Raw genomic sequence first — 24,313 nt, forward strand, 5'->3', positions numbered from 1 at the left:
CAAAACTAATTCTCTTTCATTTCCCAAAGCTGCTAGCTTATTGAATATACTTTAATCAAACGCAGGAGTTAATCCGTTAGAAATGGAAACTGTGCAGCGATTTACATTTGATGATGCCGATTTGTTAATAACAAATATGGATTCGCTAAAAAGCTTTGCGTTGATACACACGCACGCACCCACACCAGTACTCAAAATCTCAAAAATTAGGAAAGAAGGTTGGGAAAACTCCTCGGGCATCAGCTCCCAGCAAAGGGGTCAGGAGTTTCCTCACTAGGATCCAGGTTAGCCTTCAGGGCCGGTCACGCGCTGCCGGGGTTTTCACTGAGGATAAATGAAAAGCTGCATCCCAAAGATTGCTTGACTGCAGAGATTCCAGGTCTGAGCAACGTGGAGCAGTGGCCTCCTCAAACCTATATAGTGTCTTGGCCCTTGCAGTGTCCTGGTCCCATCGTGGCAACTGCAGAGCGCTCCTCCCGACTAGGCTCTGGTCTCCTCTCTCTCCCACCCCATCTCCTTTTTCGGCAAGAAGCCACAGTGCAGCACAAACCGTGCACTCTTCTCGAGAAATCGGGGCTCGCAAGAGGTGAGGATCGGCGAAGCGGTTCCTATAGCTGCTACCGCCGCCGGGGACTGCAGCACCCTGGCTCTCCAAGGTGCCCGCTCACCGCACGAACAACCTCTTCTCTGTTCCTGCGGGCTGAGTGTGCCAGGCCCCACGCTCCCGGGTGCCTGGGTGCCAGGGTCGGATCGGGTGACTGACTCCCTGCTAGCGGGAGGGCCTGGGGCTGGAGGAGGCGCGTCAGGCCCCGCCCCTCCCTATTCCACCCTGCTGCCTAGCGGAGGCTAGGGTGGCCGGCGCTCGCCCGGCTCCGGGCCAGTCCACCCGCTCAACGCGCTCTAGTCAGTCATGCGTCCCGCAGCCGCTCCCGCACCCAGGTGGCTGCTCCTCGCGCTGGGCGCGCTGCTGTCTCTGTGGCCAGCAGCCAGAACCTGGGAGCTCACGATCCTACACACCAACGACGTGCACAGCCGGCTGGAGCAGACCAGTGAGGACTCTACCAAGTGCCTCAACGCCAGCCAGTGCGTGGGCGGCGTGGCAAGGCTCTACACCAAGGTACAACAGATCCGCAGGGAGGAACCCAACGTGCTGCTGCTAGATGCCGGTGACCAGTACCAGGGTACCATCTGGTTCACCGTTTACAAAGGTATCGAAGTGGCACACTTCATGAACATCCTGCGCTACGATGCCATGGTAAGGAGAAGGGTCGCGGGGTTGGAGAGCCAGATCCAGAGGGAGGGGCTGGAGAACTCTCTAGCAGCCAGGCAAAGAAACACTCAAGAGATGAGCAAGTGTAATTCGACTCAGGCTAGTGTGCAGCGTCAATGGAGACGGGTGTCTCTTGGATGGATGATTGTCTTAAACTGATGTTATTGGGGACCCACAGTGAACTGAGCTTTTAAAGAGGGATCCTGCTTGAGTGTGGGTACATAGGAACACTGGAGACCGATCTCAGGCTACTCCACGTCTCCTATCTGTTCAATAATTCAAAGAAACATCTCATCGCTACTTTACTGAAAGGAAAATAGGATCAAAAAATTTATTCAGGTCACCAGCCCCCAAGGGGAGAGGGGAGCAGATGGACACCCTACCCGGTTGGTACTGAAGTTTGAGCACCACAAACTGAACTCCTTAGGTAGATTTCCAGTGCAGCTACTGTTCTGAGACATATGCAAGTTATTATTAGGCCTCGGTGGCTGAATCTTCTATAAAATGGAAAAAAAACCCATTTACTTCAAAGCATTGGGTGCACATAATATGATCTCCATAGCTGTTAGTTCTTGCTACTCCCAGGCTACACGGGTTCGAGGAAAAAGAAATCTCAGAGAGAACACAAATGCAGCAAAGGTGGGATTTTAAGGGCTTAATAAAACCTGCTTGACTGTAGAGACTCTAGAAGAGACCAGCTTGAGGGATAAGGAACCTGGGAGTGCAGTTGGATCTTTAGAGTGCTTGCTTAGAATTCCATAGGCCCATAGCATTGCACAAACTAGGAATGTGAGACAAGCCTCATGGAGGCCAGAGGATCAGGAGTTCAAAGTCATCCTTGGCTACATAGAGAGACCAGCCTAGGGAACATGAGATCTGTCTCAAAAGGAAGGAAGGAGGGAGGAGAGAGAGAGAGAGAGAGAGAGAGAGAGAGAGAGAGAGAGAGAGAGAGAGAGAGAGAGAGAGAGAGAGAGATCTTAAAATGTGAAAGTTTAGTCTTCACTTCCCAACACTCTGTTGGACGTGAGCATTGCTTGTTGAGAAGGGGCAAAGAACAACCAAATAAAGAGAACTGAAATGTAGAAATCAATCCACCTACCACTCACATTCAACCTACACGGGTCCCTGGAGTAAACGATTCTGTCCGGTTGTAGGGGAAAATGGCAGAGCTTTGCAAGAGAAATAACAGGGCGGGTGCCCAGAGCTCTGAAACCAGAGGGTGTGGAAGGGAAAGGACTAGCCGCTGTGTACCCAAACAGCTCAGAGGTCAGAGAAGGGGAGGGGTCCCTCCCGAGGGAATGCTGACTTGAGGCTCTAAAGCAAGGGCGGTTCTGACCCCTCTAAACCTCCAGAGTTGATGGAGGAAGGCCATGCCCAGCAGCCGGTCGGCAGGAGAATCGCAGGTCTCAAGAGCTCTGTGGTGTCTCAATCCTCTTTTTCCACAGCTAGGCCTGCTTGAAGCTTTGGAAGCAGTATGGCAGTACAAACATTTACATAATTGGATTGTTAACTAGCTCTACTTCCCCCAGAAGGGTAGGATAAACATTGCACGAGTTTGTTTTGATTTCATGTACAAATCACAACTTTCAGCATTTCCTTTTTCTAACACTCCTTTCTCCTCAGTTGTGTAAATATTCCTTAGTAGAAATATGGCCCCTCTAAGACAGGACAGGCTCACCGTGCAGCTAGATGAGGCCACAACGGTGTGCTGCAAGTTAGAGCTCATCATCCTTAAACGTTTAGAAGGCTTTTCTGTGGGATGGAATTGCTTTCTTACAAATTTCCCTCAAAATAATTGGACTGGGGCCTAAGGAAAAATAAGCTGCGCTGACCGACGCTGAGTGGGAGGTAAGGGAATGGCAAAGTCCATAGCTTTCCATGCCGCCCTCAGAATTCATCCTTGGGGTGAGTTGTGGGTGGGTTTTTACACCTGTGATTTGACCTGTGCGAACCCCAGCTAGTGTAGCATGCAGCGTGGGCTCGGCTCTGCAGCCTTCCTGTCTTACAGCGGATTTACACTGTCATTTTGCTTATATTCTACCAAGCCTTGGGAGTTTATTTTTCTTCTGTTGTAAAATTCCCTATCTCAGCCACCTGCTATGTCTTGATTCTGGGATGCTTGGAGAACCCAGATCAGAATGAACAGCTATAGAGGAGTGTCTCCCCATTCCCTGTTTAGCCTCGGAAATTAGAGCAGGAGCTTTGGAGATGGGTTTGTAGTCTCTAGACCTGCCACACTCCCAAGATAGCTCCTCTGATAGCTACGGAGGAGCAGGATGAGCCTGAAAACCCCCTTGGGCCCTGCTGCTAGGCAGAAACCTGGAGAGGCTGACAGAAGCAGCCAGGTGCTGCAGCTGTCTGTCCTGTCTGTCCTAGTGGAAGGACTACTGTCCCCTGGGTTATGAGAAGGAAGACACAGCAAGCTGTTGCATAAAATAGCTCAGAGGTCAGGAAAGCACAGTACTGATTCTTCGTCTTCATCTTCGTCTTTGTCTTCTCCTTCTCTTCCTTCTCCTTCTTCTTCTTCTTCTGAAACCAGGAGAAAGGAAGGCAGGAAAAGAGCACAAGGAGTTGCTTGAGGGATTTTCTTCGAGACAAGGTTTCTTTGTGGCTTTGGAGGCTGTCCTGGAACTCACTCTGTAGACCAAGCTGGCCTCGAACTCACAGAGATCCGCCTGCCTCTGCCTCCCGAGTGCTGGGATTAAAGGCATGCGCCACCAACGCCCGGCGGCGGGGGGATTTTCTTCTTTTCTTCCTTTTGGCCTGATTATTTCTTAGCCTTGTTTCCTTAGCTGGGAAAGAGGAGGAGTGCTAACCACCAGCCTGTAAGCAGCGCATGGTACAATGAGAAACCCCTAGTCCCTCACGCCGTGAGCGCTCACTAAAGCTTAACTTCCTACACTCTGGGGTTTGGGAGGAAGAGAACCTGGTATCTGCCAAGTTTATGCGGGTCCGACAGCCTAGCATGGACGACACTAGCCTCTCCTCCATTGTCTTTTCTAAGCACCATTGTCTAGACTGTCCTGGAATACTTTTCTTTTTAAGGTCTAAACTGGCCTCTAGGTTGCAATGTGGTAGAGGATGTCCCTGAACCTCTGACCCTCCTGCCTCCACCTCCCAAATGCTGCTTCTGTGTTCCTGTCTCAGTTACTTTTCTATTGGTGTGACAAAATGCATGACCAAGGCAGCTCATTACAGAAAGCCTTTAATTAGACTGCAGATTCAGAGGGTTAGAGTCCATGATGGCAGAGCCAAGGCACTGTATCAGGAACAATCGAGAGCGCTCATCTCGATCCGCAAGGAGGAGGTGGACAGACCGGGGCACACTAAGAATGGTGTGTCTCTTTCGAAGCCTCAGAGCCCTCCCTCCCCTGTGACACATCTCCAGCAAAGCCACACGTCCTAACCCTTCCCAAGCAATTCCACCAACTGGGGACCACGTGTTCAAACTTAAGAGCCTATGGACTCCGTTCTCCTTCAAACCACGACACTCATCGTGTTTTCATGATTTCCCCACCTCACTCTATATGTGTGCATCATGGTACAGCATGACGTCTTCATACATCAGTCTCTGATGGATTTGGAGATGGTCTCTAGCCAATCCCCTGCCTCACAACTCAGCTGTTCCAGATATCTACTGCAGGTTCCACTGTGAGGATTTCCATATGCCAGGGTCAAGTTGCTGGTGGCAATGTGTGTGCTTGCTCGGTTCTTTCTTTGGCAAAGGATTGCCAGCTGCCTTCCTGAAGGATTAAAGCCTACTCCTTTGCTCCCTCTGGGTGGAGGATTAATCTCTGTATCGTTACCTCTTCTTCAAAAGAAGGTTTTTGGTTTTTTGGTTTTTCAAGACAGAGCTTCTCTGTATTGTTTTGGAGGCTGTCCTGGAATTCACTCTGTAGACCAGGCTGGCCTTGAACTCACAGAGATCTGCCTGCCTCTGCCTCCTGAGTGCTGGGATTAAAGGCGTGCGCCACCAGCGCCCGGCTAAAAAGAAGATATTTTTATTTGTGTGTGTGTGTGTGTGTGTGTGTGTGTGTGTGTGCGCGCGTGCCCGCGTGCGCATTCATGTGTGTTGGTGCCTGTGGAGGCCAGAGAGGGCATCAGATCCTCTGGAGAGATGGAGTTACTGGAAGTGGTGCTGGGTGCCAAATTCCTGTCCTCTGCAAGAGTAGCAGGAAGTGCTCTTAACTACTGAGCCATCTCCTTAAGACCTATCTTTGCCTACTCTTACCTCTATCCAGCTTGTCAGTAGCTTGTATTCCTCTAATAATTAGGTAGTTTCAGCATCTTTTGATAAGATTGTGAATCTTTTGGGCGTCCTCTTCTCCGATGGCATGTTTATGGTTTTTTTCATTTCTTTTCCATTGGATTTGCTTTGCTTTGGAACACTCTAACCATTGACCTATGATCTATTTTAGACATAAATTTGATGATGCTACTATGTTGTTCAATTCTTTACCTTTTAGAACAGAAATCCTTAATTGGTATATTTAATAACCAAAATTTCGTATTTGTTTGTCTGTTTGGCCTGCATCTGTGTTCTTGAGAGTTTATGTAACAGTTTGTTAATTTCAAGCTCAAATCACCAAGACTCCCTCTGGAAATGCAATTGCTCCTACCTTCCCTGCCTTCTTTTTTGTTTTGTTTGTTTGTTTGTTTGTTTTTTGTGTTTTGTTTTTCGAGACAGGGTTTCTCTGTGGCTTTGGAGGCTGTCCTGGAACTAGCTCTGTAGACCAGGCTGGCCTTAAACTCATAGAGATCCGCCTGCCTCTGCTGGGATTAAAGGTGTGCACTGCTGCCTTTAATTGCCACCACCACCACCAGGCTCCTTCCCTGCCTTCTAAGACAGCAGCCTGTGAGAACTGACCACTGCTTCCCTCTCCAGCCGACTGTTTAATAAGCACATCCTCAAGTGTCATCCCTGGGAGGTGCTTCTGTTCAGTGAAGGGCGAAGGTGTGGAGGCCTGGACCAAAGTGAAACTGAGACAAGACTCTGAGACAGAAGTTTTTTGTTTTGGCTTGTTTTTTTAGAGACAGGGTTTCTCTGTGGCTTTGGAGGCTGTCCTGGAACTAGCTCCTGTAGACCAGGCTGTTAACCGACCTCTGAGATGCGCTCTTTTGTCATGGAGATCAGAGACAATTGTAGCTTCCTGTAGAAGGTGACTGTGGTCCCACCTGCTTAAAGAGCTTTCAAGTGTCAGGAAGTAAGTGTCCTTTGTGATACATAAAGAGCATCTTTGAGGCTAATGGTTTGAGCTCATACGAGTTTGCTTTGAACTCTAGACAGCCTCAGGGTGGAACCCAGTGCTGAGAAATACCTGACTCTTAGATTAGTGGGTTAGAGAATTGGAATTCCTAACCTCATCCACCCACCTGCAGTGGGGTGTGGCTGGAGATTAAGCTGTCAGGCTCTTTCCTAAACACCGAATTTGATGAGCTCTGGAGGTTCTGGAGGGTGGGGTGCCTGAAAGGGCACCGAGGCTCTGTTTGACCTATGCCCTGTGCCTTGCTCTGGACATTCCTTCCATTTGGTTATTCCTAAATGCATCTTTCACAATAAACCAGTAATAATAGCCTTTGAAGTTCCATTCTTCTAGATAGTTATCAAATGTGAGGATGAGGTCATAAGAATCTTCAGTTGTAACTGGTCTGTTAGAAGTACAGGTGGCCCAAGCCTCTGGACGGGGTGCCAGAATGGGCACAGCTTTGTGTGACAGAGTCCTGTAACTCCTGAGAAATGGCACCAAGTCAAGGTAGGTAGTGCCAGGATTGAATTGTTGGACACCTAGTCAGGGTTTCAGAAAATTGGAGACCTGGTTGACGCCAAAAACAAAACAAACAACAAATTAAACAAAAGCTTCAGCTACGGGAAAACTACTTGGTGTGCAAGCCTGATAACCTGAGTTTGATCCCTTAAGGTTGAGTTAAAGAAGAGTGATCCACCCCACAGGTACACAGGTATAGATGAGGCGATAATGAGAAGCACTTGGCAATGTGCATCCATGGAGAGTGGTCTTTGTTCGTCATCTGTGGATGGGGATGGCTGAGGGAGGGTCTTGTCTCAGTAATGATTTCTGTTGCTATAACAAAATACCATAACCAAACAAAACTTAGGGAAGAAAGGGCTTATTTCATCTTACACTTCCTGGTAACAGTCCATCCCTGAGGGGCATCAAGGTAGGAACACACGCAGGGCAGGAACCTGGAGGCAAGCAGGAACTGAAGCTTAAGCCATGGAGGAGTGCTGCTTCCTGGCTCACTAGTCCTGGCTTGCTCAAACTGGCCTGCAGCCATTTTCTCAACTGAGGTTCCTCTTCCCAGATAACTTGAGCTTCTGTCAAGTTGACCAAAAACAATGCTCCCCAAGCAGGACAGGTGTAAAGCAAAGATGTCTAAGAGGGCTCAAGTCTGGGGCATCACGGTAGTGGGTGGCTTTTGATACTACTGCATAAGGCCATTGGTTCATCCGTTTAAGCTCCTCTCTCTGTTCTTGGGTTCTCTGTTACTATTATAAAATACCGGAGACTGGATGCTCTATAAGAACAAGAGGAAACATTGTCACTCATGTTTCTGACCTCTGTGAGAAGTTCAAGATCAGGAAGCACCCTCCTTGCTGGCAGATACTCACTACAGGGTCCTGAGGCAATTCTAGGCCTCACATGGAGGAAGGGACTCATGCAGGAGGCACAGCCAAAGTGTTTTTTATAACAAAGCCGCTGTTACTATAACCCAGCAATCCATTCATGACCCAACTACTCCTAAAGGTCCTACTTTTTGATACCTTCCAATGAAGATGGAATTTCAATGTAAGCTTTGGTGGGAACAATCAAGTCACAGACACCCTTGACAGCGGAAACCTGCTATTTCAAACCCTAACCTGAGACGTTGAGCATGAAGACAAGCACCCTGCCACTAAGCCACAACTTTAACCCACTCCAGGTTTTATGTCACCTATGTGAATTTAAAAGTTGTATATCTGTCGGCTGGGTGTTGGTGGCACACGCCTTTAATCCCAACACTCAGGAGTTAGAGGCAGGCAGATCTCTGTGAGTTCGATACTGGCCTGGTCTACAGAGCAAGTGCCAGGATAGGCTCCAAAGCTACACAGAGAAACCTTGTCTCAAAAAACAAAACAAACACAACAACAACAACAAATGGCATATCTGTCTAAAAAGTAGGTTTAGAGACAATGGTCTCTTGCGCGTGAATTCTCAGCACCGAGACTCCGGCCCAGCCTTCTGTCAGTTTCTGATCTGCCAACTTTACTCAGTATGTCTTTGAACTTAATTTTACACTCAAAGCTAAGTTTGCTTGGTGACTTATTTCTCCCTCATAGATCTTACAGATACTTGGGTATAAGGCAACCATTTCCTGGTGGAGAGATAGCCTCCTCCCAGGTACTGTCTTCAAGTGAAAATGTGTCCAGAGTGCTCTGTGGAGAGCTACTCTCCTTGTAGTAGAAATGATGCCCTAGGAAACAGGAGAGGCAGTAGCCTCCTTCCAGACTGTTGCTTTGAAGTTGTTTATTAAGCCCACAGATCTTCATGGAGTGCCACTGAGTGCCAGCTTTGTGCCAACTACTGAGGATAATGTACAGGCTCTGGGGTGAAACTTAGTGCTTGGAATGTATTCCAGTGGGCAGGGCTCATTCAGGCTTTTAACCACAGAGCAATGTTAGTTTAAGCAGCTTGAAAGCAGTCTAGATGACAGTGTGATCCTTTCCCACAACTTCCACCCCATGCTAGAAGCCAAACCGGTGATTGTTTTATGAAAAACTAAAAGTGGGCCTGCAAGATGGCTCGGGGGTAGAGGTGCCTGCTCACGAGTAATGACCTGGGTTTGATCCCTGGGACCCAAATGATGAAAGGATAGAACTGACTCCCACAAGTTACCCTCTTACGCTCACGTGTAACGTGCGTGCTAACAAAATGAGATGAAACTTAATGCATTTTTATTATATATTTCTTTTGTATTTTTGAAAGTGGGTCTCTCTGTGGAGCCCTGACTGGCCTGGAACTCCTTACTTTGTATACCAACATGGCCCTGAATTCACAGGAATCCACCTGCCTCTGCCTCCAGAGTTCTGGGGTTAAAGGCTTATACTACCATGACCAGCTAAATTTTAGCCAATTATTGTTTTACATTCCAGACTGTAGAGGTTGTATTAGGGGAGTTCTTGAATTAGAGAACTGGTTCTCAAGCCTCAGGCATGAGGGGACCCGCAGCTGTGGAGGCTGTGGCCACAGCCTCCGCTTCCCTGTCAGAGTTCTAGGCTAGAGTGGGTGTTGTGATTTAAGAAAAGCAGCACAAGAGAGAAAGATGCCATGTGGCAGGGTTTAAGCAGAGGCCTTTATTAGGGAATGGAATCATAAAAAGGGAAGGGGGTGGGGGGGAGACCTGCCTCCAGAGAAAGGAGCAGCAGAAGAGAGGAAGGGGGGGGCAGACAGAGAGAGGGAGAGAAAGAGGGGGGGGATGGGAGGTGGGTAGGGCGTTTTTAAAAGGGAACATAGTGGACCTGCACAGATAGTGCTCTTAGTGGCTGCAGCTAAGGGAGTATCCTATCAGAACTCCAAAGACAGGCCAGTACTGATGCCTCAATACTAACAGTAGGGCTAGGTGACACTGGCTCTGGATGACTGAAGGAGGGGCAGAGGCAGCCTCTTTGTTCACCTTGCCCTGTCTAGGCATCTGGATTTATTAACTGGGATTGAAAAGAACCCATCACACATCACTCTGGCAGCCTTCTGTACTTCATCCATGAACACTGAGTGCTGTTTATGTTCCTTTAGCACTGGTTTTCTCTAGTCCCATAAGTAGATTTTAAAATCCTCTAAGTGAGCTGGAGAGACAGCTCAGCAGTTAAGAGCATTTGTTGCTCTTGCAGAGGACCCTGGTTCAGTTCTAGGATCCCCTCTAGATCCTAGATCCTAGATCCTAGATCCTAGGATCCCCTCTAACAGCCACCCATAACTCCAGTTCCAGGGAATCCGATGCTGGTTCAGACACACAATGTGATGGATGTTAATACATGAAAGCAAAACACTCATGTGCATAAAATAAAATCAATCAATTAATTAACTACAATTTCTCTAGATGCTTCTTTTCCCTCACATAAATAATTGCTTTTATATATAATGTACACATTAGCTGGTGTTCACTATCTCTTGAGAGATGAACCTCCCTGGACCTGTTAATTCTTAACATGACTGTGCCATGCATATTTTGCATGTGTAAAAAGTCTATATTCTCCAGATGGTACAGACAGTGTGAAATGCTATTTGTTCTATACTTTTTCATCCATTGATCCTTTCAGCTGATGTCGGCAATACAGGCAAGCTGACCAGACCCCAGGATCCTTTCTGCCATTCAGTGGGATGTTACACTCACCCACCACAGCCAGCATTCCTTGTTCATGGCTGTGAAAATGGAGGATAGCCCAATACTAGACTCAGTCCATGGTATCAGATAGGGTTCAATAAAATCAAGCATGCTTTGGAAGGCTGTTGTTGTGTAATAGACCAATATGTCTCTACAAGTCTTACATTATAGGGCTTACTGAAGAGTTATGCTACCACTCGCTAAATGAATATGCTTCCAATCTCTGATAAAGAGCCTTTTGACATGATTACAATTGAGTTAATAGATTATAAAAGAAGTTCTTTTCTTCTGAATTAGGCATATTCTACTACTCTTAAATTATCTCTTCTTTCCTTATTTTCCTCTGGCATGGTTAAGACTCTTTTCTTCACTTGGAACATTTTTTCACTACCTATCCTCCCCTTGTTTTCAGTTCCCTATTTGTTTATACCATTGAGACTATTTGCTAGTAAACCTCTTTTCCCTTAGGTGAAGCTTGTCTGTGGTGATATTTTGTTTATGATTTAATAAAGCTTGCCTGGAGGTCAGAATGCAAAGCTAGCCACGCTAGTTAGTCATAGACACCAGGCAGTGGTGTAAACACCTTTAATCCCAGGATTCAGGAGATCTCTGTGAGTCCAAGACCACCCTGGGCTACATGAGAGTGAATCAGTCTAAAAGAGAAACAGAGCTCATGCCTTTAATCCCAGCACTAGAGAGGTTTATAAGGAAGAAGCAAAGGGTCCTATGTGGAGATTTAGTTTCCAGTCACAGGGAAGACAAGATCTCCATTTCAGCCCTGGTAGAGGTAAGAGCTACTGGTTCATTGCTTTGCTTCTCTGATCTTCAGTTTGAACCCCAATATCTGTCTCTGAGTTTTTATTATTGGTGCTACACTTGTTCTCTGATATTCTGTAGTTCCTAAGATGCATAATGTACCTATATCTTCACACATGTGTTCCCCATGTGTTTAATGAATGGGTAGATGCATGGATGGATGGTTCATAGATGGATGGAGGATATTTAGATAGGTGGAAAGACAGACAGATGGATAGATGATGCAGGAATGGATGGATGGATATAGATGGATGGTGTTTGAATGAGTAGACAGGTAGGTAGATAGATAGGTGATGGATAGATGGTTGGGTGGGTGGGTGGATAAATGGATGGGTGGGTGGTTGGTAGATAGAGACATGTTCTATCCTTGCTTCCAGTCTGCCCTTCAAGCATCCATAAGACAAAGATTATGATGTTTCTACTTGGCATTCCAGAGCCTTATAAAAAACTAGTAAGAAGCTAAGTGATGTTCACCTCTACCATTCATGCAGATTGGCTGCAGCTAGACATAGTAAAGGCCCTGTGTGGCTACTCAAGCCTCACTACCATTGCTCAGGTCTCAGCTCTGCCACTTGCTAGTTATAGGAATCAGTGCTTAAGTTTCCTCATCTATGAAAATGGGAAATAGTAGCGCCTGTTTCATAGCACTATTAAGATAAAATGACCTAGTGTGTGAACAGGCCTAGTGTGCAACACAAAAGTGTGAACTTCCTTTGTATCATACTTTGTCTTTTTTTTAATTCCCCATATTTTAAATTTACCAATATTTTGTATTCTTATATGAACAAAACCAAAGCTACAAGATATCTGTTGTCTAATTCATATAAAGGCAGCCCTTGATAGACCAACCAATTACCTTAAATTTCTGGTAAAAGTAGACTTTTTACAAAGTTCCATCTTCTTCCAAATTCCCTTTGTTAAATCCAAATAGTTTATGTGCTCACACCCCAGACACACAGAGAACAACTCAACACTTTGCTGTTGTCATTTTGAGTTAAGGTGAGCTGTGTAGCCCAGCAAGGCCTCAAATTCCAAGTGCTGGGATTACCAGAATATAGCACCATGCCCTGCTTTACATTTTTTTTTAAAAATATGTTCCATTCACTGAGAAGTGCCACAGAGATATTAACAAACATATGAAGGTAACTTGTAAATTAAAACATAGGAAATGAAAACACAAGAACCTGGCAGTTGTTTAGAGAGGAGCCGGAGGTAGGAAAGCAATTGGCTAGATATTTTAGCAGTTGCCTAGCAACCTGGCTTTTCTCCCTATAAAACTAAGGCATCACATACCTACTATTTACAAAGTTCATTTTATATCCTGCCTTCAGCAAAGTTTTAATGGCTCACACATCATAGCAGAGAAAAATGGAGCCCATTTAAAAGGAGAAGATAGAGTGGGTGGTTTTAGTTCTCATTCAGTAGATACTGGCGTGACTCACCTGGTATCCCTGAGGGTACAAAGACAGCTGATGTGTGAACACACAGCCACACTGAGGACAAGTGGCATGAGAGATGTGCATGAGGCTTTGTGGACACATTCGAAGAGAGAAGTCTGCAGTGGACATGTCACTGAGGCATCCTAAGCGTCTCCGTGCACTTGGGGGATTTAGTTTTCCTAGAACTGAGGGCACCTGGAAGTTTAGTAGTATAGATAATGCAGCTAAGGGCATCACTGGGAGGGCAGAAGCATCTGCATGGTACCTGTCTTAGGGTTTCTGTTGCTGCAAAGAAACACCATGACCACAGCAACTCTTATAAAGGAAAATATTTAATTATGGCGGCTCACCTACAGCTCAGAGGTTCAGAGGTTTAATCCACTATCATCATGGTGGGAAGACAGCATGCAGGCAAACGTGATTCTAGAGAAGGAGCTAAGAGTTCTTACATCTTGACCCACCAGCAAAAGGAAGTGATCTGTCTCATTGAGCGTGGCTTGAGCATATATGAGATCTCAAAGCCCACCTCTACAGTGACACACTTCCTCCAACAAGACCACTCCTACTCCAACAAGGCCACATCTCCTAATAGTGCCACTCCCTTTGGGAGCCCTTTTCTTTCACACCACTACAGTATCCAAAGAGGCAGGGATGCTTATTTCCTTGGGAGGTAGGGAGTCTGGGGTGAATTTAACTCAGAGGCAAGAGGTAGGTGTGTTGTTTGGGACACGGCTCACTCTGGTTGCCTGCAGTGCACGGATGAAGCCATGGGCCCGCAGCTGAAGGACTAGTTAGAAGACCCTAAAGTGGACTATATGGGGGCAACTTGGTATTGCAGACTGTGGGCATAGTAGATGTATCTTCTGAGGGGCAGAGCAGCTGCAGAAGCAGCATCACTTTGGGGCATTGGGGTAGAACATGGATGTGATAGACTTCTCTAGTATCATTATGCTTCTGGGTGTTTCCCACACCTGGGGCCATATGTGTCCTCTGGAGTGGTTCGTTCTTTCAATATTATTCTAGTAGCTGATGTAGCTGAAGCATCCTTCGTCAGTGTATAATCGGGAGCAGAGGAAGAGGAGAGGAGAGGGATCATGATCACCAAACTACTCCAGCTGACTCCACAGTGTCCCCTGAAATAATCTTGGAGGCGGGGTAGACCTCCTCTCCACTCCTTGATCTCCTGCCTGTAACCCACTTTGCTGGCAGGACTAGAAGGGAGAAGCAGCCATTTGAACAGTTCCAGATGTAGCTCAAGCAACAGAGCACGTACCTAGCATGCAGGAAGCCCTGAGGATCATCCCCAGCACTGCAGAAACAAACCATGGTCACATCTGTAATCCAGCACTTGGGAGGTAGAGGCAGGAGAATCAGGAGTTCAGGGTCATCCTTGGCTACTTATCAGATGGAAGGCCAACCTATGCTACATGAGACTGTCAAAAAAAAAAAAAAGGGAAAAACAAAAATTTCTCCAGTTAGCAGTCAAGGCAAAGTAACCAGCAACCAACATTGTTGCCCAAGAGCTCCTAAGAACTGTTCCATAGCAGACTGGAGAGATGGCTCAGAGGTTAAGAGCACTGGCCATTCTTCCAGAGATCCTGAGTTCAATTCCCAACAACCACATGGTGGCTCACAACCATCTGTGATGAGATCTGGTTCCCTCCTCTGGTTTTCAGGGATACATGCAGACAGAACACTGTACACATACAAAAAAAAAAAAAAAAAAACAGAACTGCCCATGGCAATCAGATCGACTCAGGGCATTTTTAACTGTGTAGTGGCTAGAGAGGAGTTTTAGTTTTGGGTGCTATGTGGTTCCCTTATTTTGCTGCTCCATTTCCTGCTAAATGTTTGTTTTGTGACAGGCTTTCAAAGCAGAACTCTGCTTGCTAGCTGGGACCGGGGACTGAGTTTGATGCTGTTTCCCCCATCAGAGAACATGATGCAGGCACAGGGTTGTAGATCTCTCAAATGAGGCTCCCCTGGGCAACTGAACTAATAACTATAGTCTTGGAGTTTGTTTCTTTGGTTTGCTTGTTTGAGACAGGGTCTTACTACATAGGCCCTGGCTGACCTAGAACTAGGCGTGTAGACCAGGCTAGCCTGGAACTCATACAGATCTGCCTGCTTCTGCTTCTCAAGTGCTGAGATCAAAGGAGTGCACCAGCCCGCCCAGCCTTTTCATTTTCCCACCAGCTGTTTATCTGATTCCTCATTCACTAGTATTGATGCTCAATGAGTACCTACTCTCTGGTAGACACATTTCCTGGACTGCGGGGACATGTTTTAACTATTGAGTAATGAGGACATTGTTTTGACTCATCGGCTGCAACTCAGAGATTAAGAAAATAGAAGATTTTGCTAAACTATTTGAGAATACTGAGAGTTTTTTTTTCTTTTTGGTTTTTTGAGACAGGGTTTCTCTGTATTGTTGTGGAGGCTGTCCTGTTGTCCAGGAACTCGCTCTGTAGACCCTGCTGGCCTCGAACTCACAGAGATCCGCCTGCCTCTCTGCCTCCCTAGTGCTGGGATTAAAGGCGTGCACCGCCACTGCCTGGCTGTACCGAGAGTTCTTTAGTTCTTTAGTGGATCATCAGGTGGCCACTGACCTCTGTCTCCTCCTCCACACTGTAGAACAGTGTGGAGCTTAGGTCGTACTCCCTGAGGAACATTCTCACTCCACTCATCCCCTTATTCTGCGCCAACTAGAGCATTTCTACATGCGTGAATTGATGTGTGGTACTCCTCCTATAGCCGCTGGTGCACTGCCTTGCAGCCAGTGTGGGCAGCGTCGGCAGCATCTGAACATTGCTGCCAAGTGTGTTTCAGAGAGAAAAGTCAGAAGAGTCTGTCCTTATTTAAAATTATGCCTCTAGCATTTGTTGCTGGCTAAAAGCACAGTTTATTATTTATAAATAGATTCCATGCTTATAATTACTGTCTTAGTGAAGGCATGAAAAATGACATCTCTGGCTGGTTGACATTTGTTCCCTTCATTGCTGGGTTAAGAGGGCGTCAGAGACTTGATCTGAATTCATTAAAAAAAAAGATCGACTCAACCCATTAATGGGAGTCTGCCACAGACAAGGAAAGGGGCACATTGTGTTTTCTGAATTTGTTTGTACTTCAACTTGAGTGGGTATGAGCTACCTCCCATTTCATCAGTATCCAAAAGTTAATAATTGAATATTGCTTGGGATTCTCTCAACATATAGCATGTTGGAAATGAATAAGTCAATACAGATGTGATAACTTCATAATTATCTATAGTTTTCTCTGCATATGTGCATTGCTTTTCCCCAGAGGGAAAGTAGCATTGGCTTATAACAGAATGCCTGAGAATTCCAAGCCAAACTTTAGGCACAAGTTTTCCATCTCCCCTAATTACGGGTTATTTTTAATAACCAAAACAGAAACTTGGCATTAGAAACCTTCAAATAACTTCGTTCTTCTGTTGCTAATTCATAGGACTCTCTGAGCCTTACCTACAGTCAACAGACGCTTCCTCCAAGGCCAAAGGGCTTTTGCAGGCCACCCACAGCCTGTGTAAATACTTCATACCTACAGAAGGCAGGAGAAACATGACAGTATTCCTCAGAGTGAATTTAGCAGCCATGGAATACTGAGTCACAGAGGAACTGAGTCCTCTATTCCTGCCATTTGTGACTTTAAGTGGCACGTAGAGTTGGTGTTGGCATGTCAAACACTCCAGGTGTCTTAGTCAGTGTTTTGTTGCTGTGAAGAGACACCATGACCACAGCAACTTATAAAGGAAAGCATTTAGCTGGGTCTACCTTACAGTTTCAGAGGGTTACTCCATTATCATTCAGGGACTGTGGCGGCATGCAAGCAGACAAGGTGCTGGAGAAAGAGCTGACAGTTCTGTATTCCGACCCATAGGCAGCAGGAAGAAGAGAGTGCCACTGAATGGTGATAGTGCACGCCTTTAATCCCAGCACTAGGGAGGCAGAGGCAGGCAGATCTCTGTGAGTTCGAGGCCAGCCTGGTTTACAGAGCAAGGGCCAGGATAGGCTCCAAAGCTACACAGAGAAACCCTGTCTCAAAAAACTAAATAAACAAAGAGGGGGGGAGGGAGGGAGGGAAAGGAAGGAAGGAAGACAGAAAGAAAGAAAGAAAGAAAGAAAGAAAGAAAGAAAGAAAGAAAGAAAGAAAGAAGAGAAAGAAAGAAAAGAAGAGAGTGCCACTGGGCCTGGCCTGGGCTCTTGAAACCTCAAAGCACCTCCCCACACACCACCAGTGACACACTTCCTCCAACAAGGTCACACCTACTACAACCTCACCTCCTAATCCCTCTCAAGTAGTGTCACTACCTGATGATTAGGATTCAAATATATGGGAGTCACTCCTATTCAAATCAGGACAGATGAATGTATGAAATGTCTTTCTGTTAGATCATCAGTTCTTTTCCTTGTAGGTGTTTTCCTCAAAAGATGGTGGGGGAGAGGGAGGACCCAGGGTTGGAGCAGTTGCTGACATCACAACCCATTAACTTTAGTGTTAGAGATACAAAAGGTTATTTTGCTAAGATCATCTCTCTTAAGTGGCAAAAATAGTGCATTTGGTGAATACATAAAGTTGTCATGAGCTCAGATTAGTTAATGAATAAAATGAGTGAATAAATGAAACCCAATTTGTGCAGAAGCCTGTAGACTCTTTGACCTTGGCTGACTGGAACATTGCAATGGGGTGATGGAATGCTGTGGATGAAGAGTCAAGGTCCTCTTGGGCTATCTTTAGTCTCATGTAATAGCCACTTACTATCAACCTCTGTATTTGACCTCACATCCTTTTAACTACTAGATATAAGACCAGGAACTTAATCTGTCTATAAGTCTGTTCACTGTCTACAAAGCAAAAGGAGAATGTGGTTCTGAGTCATGGCAGGTTCTTGACTAAGATGATGGTTGAAGAGTCAAGGGCATTGGAGCAGGAGATGCAGCTTAGTTGGTAGAGTATTTAGCCAAAGGAAGTCCTAAGTTGTCTCACCAGAACCACACAAACTGAACATGGCAGGTAATTCTCCTGCTTCAGAAGTAGACAGAAGGGGAATCAGACAGCAACTTCAAGGTCAACTGTGATATAAGAGATTCTGTCTCAAAAAAATTTTATCATTTTATTAAGATTAGCATTGTCAAGTTTAGCAAGATGATAAACTCCTAGGAGTTTTTATCAAGAGAATGTGAGGTCAGACACAGAGGTTGATAGTCAGTAGCTATTAAAAGACACCAAAAATAGCCCAAGAGGACCTTGGCTCATGGTCTACAACATTCCATCACCCCACAATCACAATGTTCTAGTCAGCCAAGGTCAAGCAGTCCGTGGACCCTTCAGAGAACTTCAGTTTGTATATGAGAACTTCCAGAAAGGACAAAAAAAAAAAAAAAAAAAGGCAAAGAGCATCGTAGGGCAGTCTCAGATTCATAAATCTACCAAAGGCAGTTCCAAGGTAACTGGAGAAAATAAACTGTGTCCATACTGAATGCGCTCAAATAATCTTCTTATTGGTGTTCCCCCAAGCACTATGATCTAACAGCATGCTATGACATTACATTAGCCGTTGTGTTGTGCAAGGCAATTTAAACAGGCTAAGGATGATTCAAAACTCATGGGAACATATGTATATGCCACAGGCAAATGCCATGCCATTTTCTACCAGTGAGGGAGTGGTTTGCCAAGGGACTTGAAAACATTTCCTCACATATACTGAGGGAGGGCTGTCTCCTCTTTTGTGTCACTCCTCATGTGTTGCTCAGCGTTCTTCTCTTGGACAGCTCTTTCCTGAGGCATTTTTATGCTGTTATTATAAAAGATAATGATGGGTAAAATAAGAGCCATCCATTTAGCTCACTCCTGTAGTGCCTGCTGCTGCGAGTCAGCAGTTTGGGGAATTTGGCGATAAGGATGATACTCCTGAAAAGCTGATAAATTATGAAGTTCTCCTAAGTGCAAGAGGAATAAGGCAGCAGGAGGAACCCCAAATGGGGAAAAGGGAATATGAAATATTCATCAATGGAATTTTCTACATGAACGCTTGTGGGAAAAGTTAACTGTAAGAGGAAAACAGGCACTGTGAGTGATTCTTGTTTTCATGTCCTCACCCAACAGTGTGCCCTGCTGTGGTTCAAGGGTTTGTCATCAAAGAGGCTGGCCACCCAGAGGGAAGGGGGTCATGGAGAGGGCCATCTCCCTCAGACAGGGATCCTCAGAGCATCCCTCCTGGGAGGACCATTAGGTGTTTAAAGTGGTAAAGACTCCACAGGGAGCAGCAAGGCCTGGCTGGATCTGAGTGTGTCCCCTGTTGTCATTCATCTGTCACCAAACACAACACAAGACCAGGTGAAAGCCCGGCAAACTCAGCCAGTTAAGACCCACGTGACCCCCCCCCTCCTTGTCCTTCACTTCTGAACGCTGGCTGTTGTCCTGTGGTCAGCCTAGAGCACACAGGTTAGAAGTTTGTTTATTTTGTGTTTTTTTTTTAAATCCCTCTTTCCTCATTTCCTCATTGTGGCACTCAGCAAGTGCACAACAAATGCTGGCAGGTGTTAGCTGTCACTTTCATTTTATTCACCTGTTGCCCTTTCAGAGGATGTGGACTTCGAAATGTGTTTCTACATGCCTGGTCGTAAGCGGCAGAGCCAACCCTGCTTCCTTTCCCAGAGGGCAGGGCTGGTGGGTGAGGGTGGGCAGTGCCAGAAGTGTGACTGAGAGAGATAATGCCAGTACCCAAAGAAGAGCTCTGAGGGGCCTTGGGGTATGGGTACGATCCTAAAGGCAGCTCCTGCAAGTGGAGAGACACCGCCTAACCTGCAGTTCAGAAAGTTCCCTCCGGCATCAACTCAAAGGATGGTTTAGGGAAGAGAATGGCAATGGCCAAAAGCCCCATTAGAAAGCTATGGTCGCGGAGCCAGGCGTTGGTGGCGCTCGCCTTTAATCCCAGCACTTGGGAGGCAGAGGCAGGCGGATCTCTGTGAGTTCGAGGCCAGCCTGGCCTACAAGAGCTAGTTCCAGGACAGCCTCCAAAGCCACAGAGAAACCCTGTCTCGAAAAACCAAAAAAAAAAAAAAAAAAAAAAAAAAAAAAGAAAGCTATGGTCGCCTCCAGAGAGAAGGACCAGGACTGCAGTGAGACAACAGTGATGGAATAGAGAGAAATGGAGCCCTTAGGGTCAGGGGAGGCCATGGGGAATGTGACCAGAGAACATGCGGCCTCTTTTAAAACAGACTCAGAAGGAAACATGAGGACAATGTGATTGCAATTTGAGAGGAAAAGACAACAACATAGCAGGCTAGCTCGAGAGAGATCTCAATGACTGCTGGAAGGTGGGAGAAAGAGAAAAGAACCATGCCTTTAAGAAAGCAGAGGGGCTTAGCAGTGGAAGGCCGCTGGGCAGCTGCATGAGACAGTGAAGGGCCAGGTGGGCGGGTATTGTCTTTGGAGACAGTGAGAATGCCCGGTGTCATGGCAACTGGGTTTAGGATTTTAACTGATGTCCGAAAAAGGGGAGATGCAAAGACAGGGAAAGGGAGCTAGGAAGATGGCTTAGTGGGTAAACCCCTGATACAAATGTTTCTCTGCAAGCATGAGGACTGGTCAGGTATGGTTGCATGTGCCTGTTTCCTCAGTACTGGAGCCAGAGATAGGCAGATCCTGAGTTCAGTGGGCAACCAGCCTAGCTGAAACACTCAGTTCCAGGCTCAGTGACAGCCCATCTCTCAAGCCTGTAAGCCATAGAGGAAGATATCTGACCTCACCCTGCTCTGGTCTCCCACGCATGTGCACAGACACACGTCCCCACAGTCACAAGCATGCACCACAATCCCCCCACACACTCCCACATCCTCATGGGGCGGGGAAGAGGGAGGAAGGGAAGGAAGGAAAAGTTACACTTTCTGAGCCAGAAAGCCCACAGGCTTAGCATTGAAGATCTGTAAGGAACTGCATGGAGAGAAGGGGTTTCTGGAGTGTCAAATTGCATGCCTCATTAAGGGGTAACTATCATTTTCATTTTTAAAAACACATCTGTAAGTATATCATGTTTCTTAAAGTTAGATTTTTTTTTCAAGACAGGGTTTCTCTGTTGTCTTGGAGGCTGTCATGGAACTCGCTCTGTAGACCAGGCTGGCCTCGAACTCACAGAGATCCACCTGTGCATAGAAAGACCCTGTCACATAAATAAATGAATAAATAAATAAATAAAACTAGTAAGGTAACTGTGCTGGTTAGTATTTGCCAATGCGACACAAACTAGAGTCACTGGGAGGAGGGGACTGTGAGCATGTGTGCGGGGCATTTTCTTGACTGATGAGTGACTGGAGAGGACAGTGTACCCCTGAGCAGGTGAGCCTGGGTGGTATAAGAAAGGGCAGACCAAGCCAGTAAGTAGCACTCCTCCACGGCCTCTGCATCGGATTCCTGTCTTGAGCGTCTTCCCTGATTTCGGTCAGTGATGCACTGTCTGCTGTATGAAGAACTAAGTCCTTTCCCACCCCAGTTGTTTGTGGTCACTGTGTTTTTTTACAGTAACCAAAAGTAAACCAGGCCACCAGCCACACTTCACCAAGAGGAAACAGGCTTCCCAGAATGAACTTCACCAAAGCACGGCTATTTCCACCTTCCTGCCTTTCATGTGGCAACTGTGACAATTTCCCCTTCCTTTCATATGGTATTTCAGGTTATAAGGAGGGTATCTGTCATCCTTCTCCTTCCTCAAGATTAGTGTATTACGAGGCACACAAGTGATGAGGCCCTCAACAACTGTCTTCTAGGAGAGGGCTAGAGGAGATAGGAGAAGGGCTTGGCTGTGCTTGATTGACTGGGATTGTCCTCTGTAGGACAAGGTCACCAACACTGCCGTTTGGCAAGGAGACTTTGGTCCTGACACTTGGGGGCCACAGGCCCACATGACAAGTCTCGGAGATGGTTCTTTGAGTATGAAAACCTGGGGTTCTGTTGAAACACCAAGGGAAAATAGGTACGTGGCAGCTGTCATGCAGACCTAGAAGCCAGAGAGTTCCACAGAAATTTTTAGGTTTGGAGGTGAGGGTGAGTGTGAATAAGACTATCTGGTCCTCTAATGATGTCTATGAATAGAGGAGAGACTCAAAGGGTATAAAACCAAGAAGATAGGCACAGTCACTACTCTCAGGGAGGGAACAGCACTGAAGAAGCAACAAATGAAAACTTGAACTGTTGTCACACTCTGGGGTAGAACAGCACCGATGAGCTGCTCAGTCTTCCATAGAGAACTGTGGAACCATTGCCATTCTGCATGACCCTTACCCAGCACTCTGGAAGTTAACACAAGACTGTGAATTCAAAGGCCATCCTGAGCAACGCAGTGAGACTGTCTCAAGTGACTCTAAACCAGTCAGCAACCAACAGTCAAGGTATTTTCTTTAGTGTCTTCTTTTTTAGGATTTTTTAATTTAAATTAGAACAATCTTGTTTTACATGTCAACCCCAGTTCCCTCTCCCTCCCTTCCTCCCCTGCACCCCACCAGCACCCTATCCCATCCCTTTTTGGCTCCCCAGAGAGGGTGAGGTCTTCCATGGGGGATCTTCAAAGTCTGTGACATCATTTGAAGCAGGGCCCAGACCCTGCCCCGTATGTCTAGGCTGCAAGAGTATTCCTCTATGGGGAATGGGCTCCCAAAGTCCATTTGTACACTAGGGATAAATATTAATCCCAGCAACCAAGTTTTTAAACTGTAGACACAGCCATTAAAACAAAACTCTACACTTAAGATTATCATATAAAAAAGAGTATCTATTTCACCATAGAAAGAAAACGATGCTTTAAGACTAGAAGAAAGAAAACCATTTGCCCAAGACTGAGAGAGCCTTTAGGACTAGCTCAGCTTTTAGAGACATTATCTCGATAAGAGGAAGTGGTGAGTGGGTAAAATCGTATCAGAGGTAGAAAGATGTACAAGTTCAGAAATTATGAACTTACCCAGGCTAGCTCAGTCGTTAGAGCATGGGACTCTTAATCCCAGGGTTGTAGGTTCAAGCCCCATATTGGATGCTAATTGAAGGTGGGGTAAGAATGAGTTCACTAGACTCAAGATAAATAATAAATGGGTGTTTTATTGGGGGACAACTTACACAGATAATAGTCAAGAACCGCCACGGTGTTCCTGCTCCCGAAGATGCAGTCTCTGCCCTTCTGATGTTCTCTGTGACCCAAGCAAGTATGTGCCCCCACCTCTCTACCTTCAAGCAGTCACATCCACACCTGGAACCACGCCCAAAGGGGCCTGGCAAGATGAGATGCTACTACACCCTGGGAGACCTTAATGCTTCCGGGGTGATCCCACGGTATAGACATGGAATGTACTGGTATCACATAACTGGTGTTCACGTCCAGACCAGGTTTTCTTGGTTTTTATCCTCCTGTTAAAAACATTATAATAAAGGCATACATGGATTGCAAAATAGCAAAGAAATGTCATTCAAAATTCTCCCTAAAAGTTCACTTACAGGACAGTTTTCCCTTATCCAGCATGCGTCCCAAACTTGCTCAGGCCATATAGCTTCCCTACCTAGATACTCTCATACCTGGAATATGACTGAATAGAAATTGTCTGTGTTAGATGGCTGTTAAGCGGAGTCGGGGCTTAATTCCATTGTCTGGAGAGAGGTGTAGGTGCAACTCAATGAAGGCAGGGTTCTAGATTACTAACAAGTTATTAGGTGTGTTTTTTGGGATGGGTATGTGCACATAGCATGTGCAATACCAGGCTGCCAAGTGCAGTGTTACAAGAGAGGTGTGTGCATAGCACAAGCCAAGTGGAATCTCATCTTACTAAACTATCTGTTGTACTTCTCTGCCTCACTCAGGAAGAGGGAGTGAGGCAAAAGAGAACGCATCATGGCCCTTTTAGTTTCAAGGCTCACTAGCCCAGTGATTGTCAACCTGTGGGTCATGACCCTTTGGGTAAACTTTCATCTCCAAAAATATTTACATTACAATTCGTAACGGTAGCAAAATGGCAGTCATGAAGTAGCAATGAAAATAATTTTGTGGTTGGGGGTCACCATAACATGAGGAACTGTATTAAAAAAGGGTGGCAGCATTAGGAAGCTTGAGGACCACTGTTCCAGCCAATGCTTCCAGGCCTTTTTTCAGGTGACCCATAGAGTGAAGCAGACTGAAGTGGTACTGAGAACCTTAGTAAATTTAAGTACTGAGATAGTAAACCAAGTGTGTGACTGCCCAGACCTGGATTTATCCAGGAGGCCAAGCGAGGAAGGGATAGAGGGCTTTCTGGAGAAAGCCGCTGTAACTCCAGGGGTAGGAATATCAGACTAATGATGCTTGACACCATTTCTGCTCCACCTGAAGCCCTATGCACAGAGTGGATCCAGAACCTGCTGAAGGTCTCATGGT

General features: G+C 46.2%; 1 protein-coding gene across 1 annotated transcript in view; it reads left to right on the plus strand.

Moving 5' to 3' along the window:
* Window positions 1-818: 818 nt before the first annotated feature.
* Window positions 819-24,313, plus strand: part of Nt5e (5'-nucleotidase ecto) — a 47,840-nt gene continuing 24,345 nt past the window's right edge. The window contains exon 1 of the mRNA XM_005073660.4: window positions 819-1,255. Coding sequence (XP_005073717.1) covers window positions 911-1,255 — 345 coding nt within the window. The 5' untranslated portion in view covers window positions 819-910. The remainder of the gene's footprint in view (window positions 1,256-24,313) is intronic.

Source organism: Mesocricetus auratus, unplaced genomic scaffold, assembly GCF_017639785.1.
Source record: "Mesocricetus auratus isolate SY011 unplaced genomic scaffold, BCM_Maur_2.0 Super-Scaffold_100691, whole genome shotgun sequence".
Classification (NCBI taxonomy): Eukaryota; Metazoa; Chordata; class Mammalia; order Rodentia; family Cricetidae; genus Mesocricetus; species Mesocricetus auratus.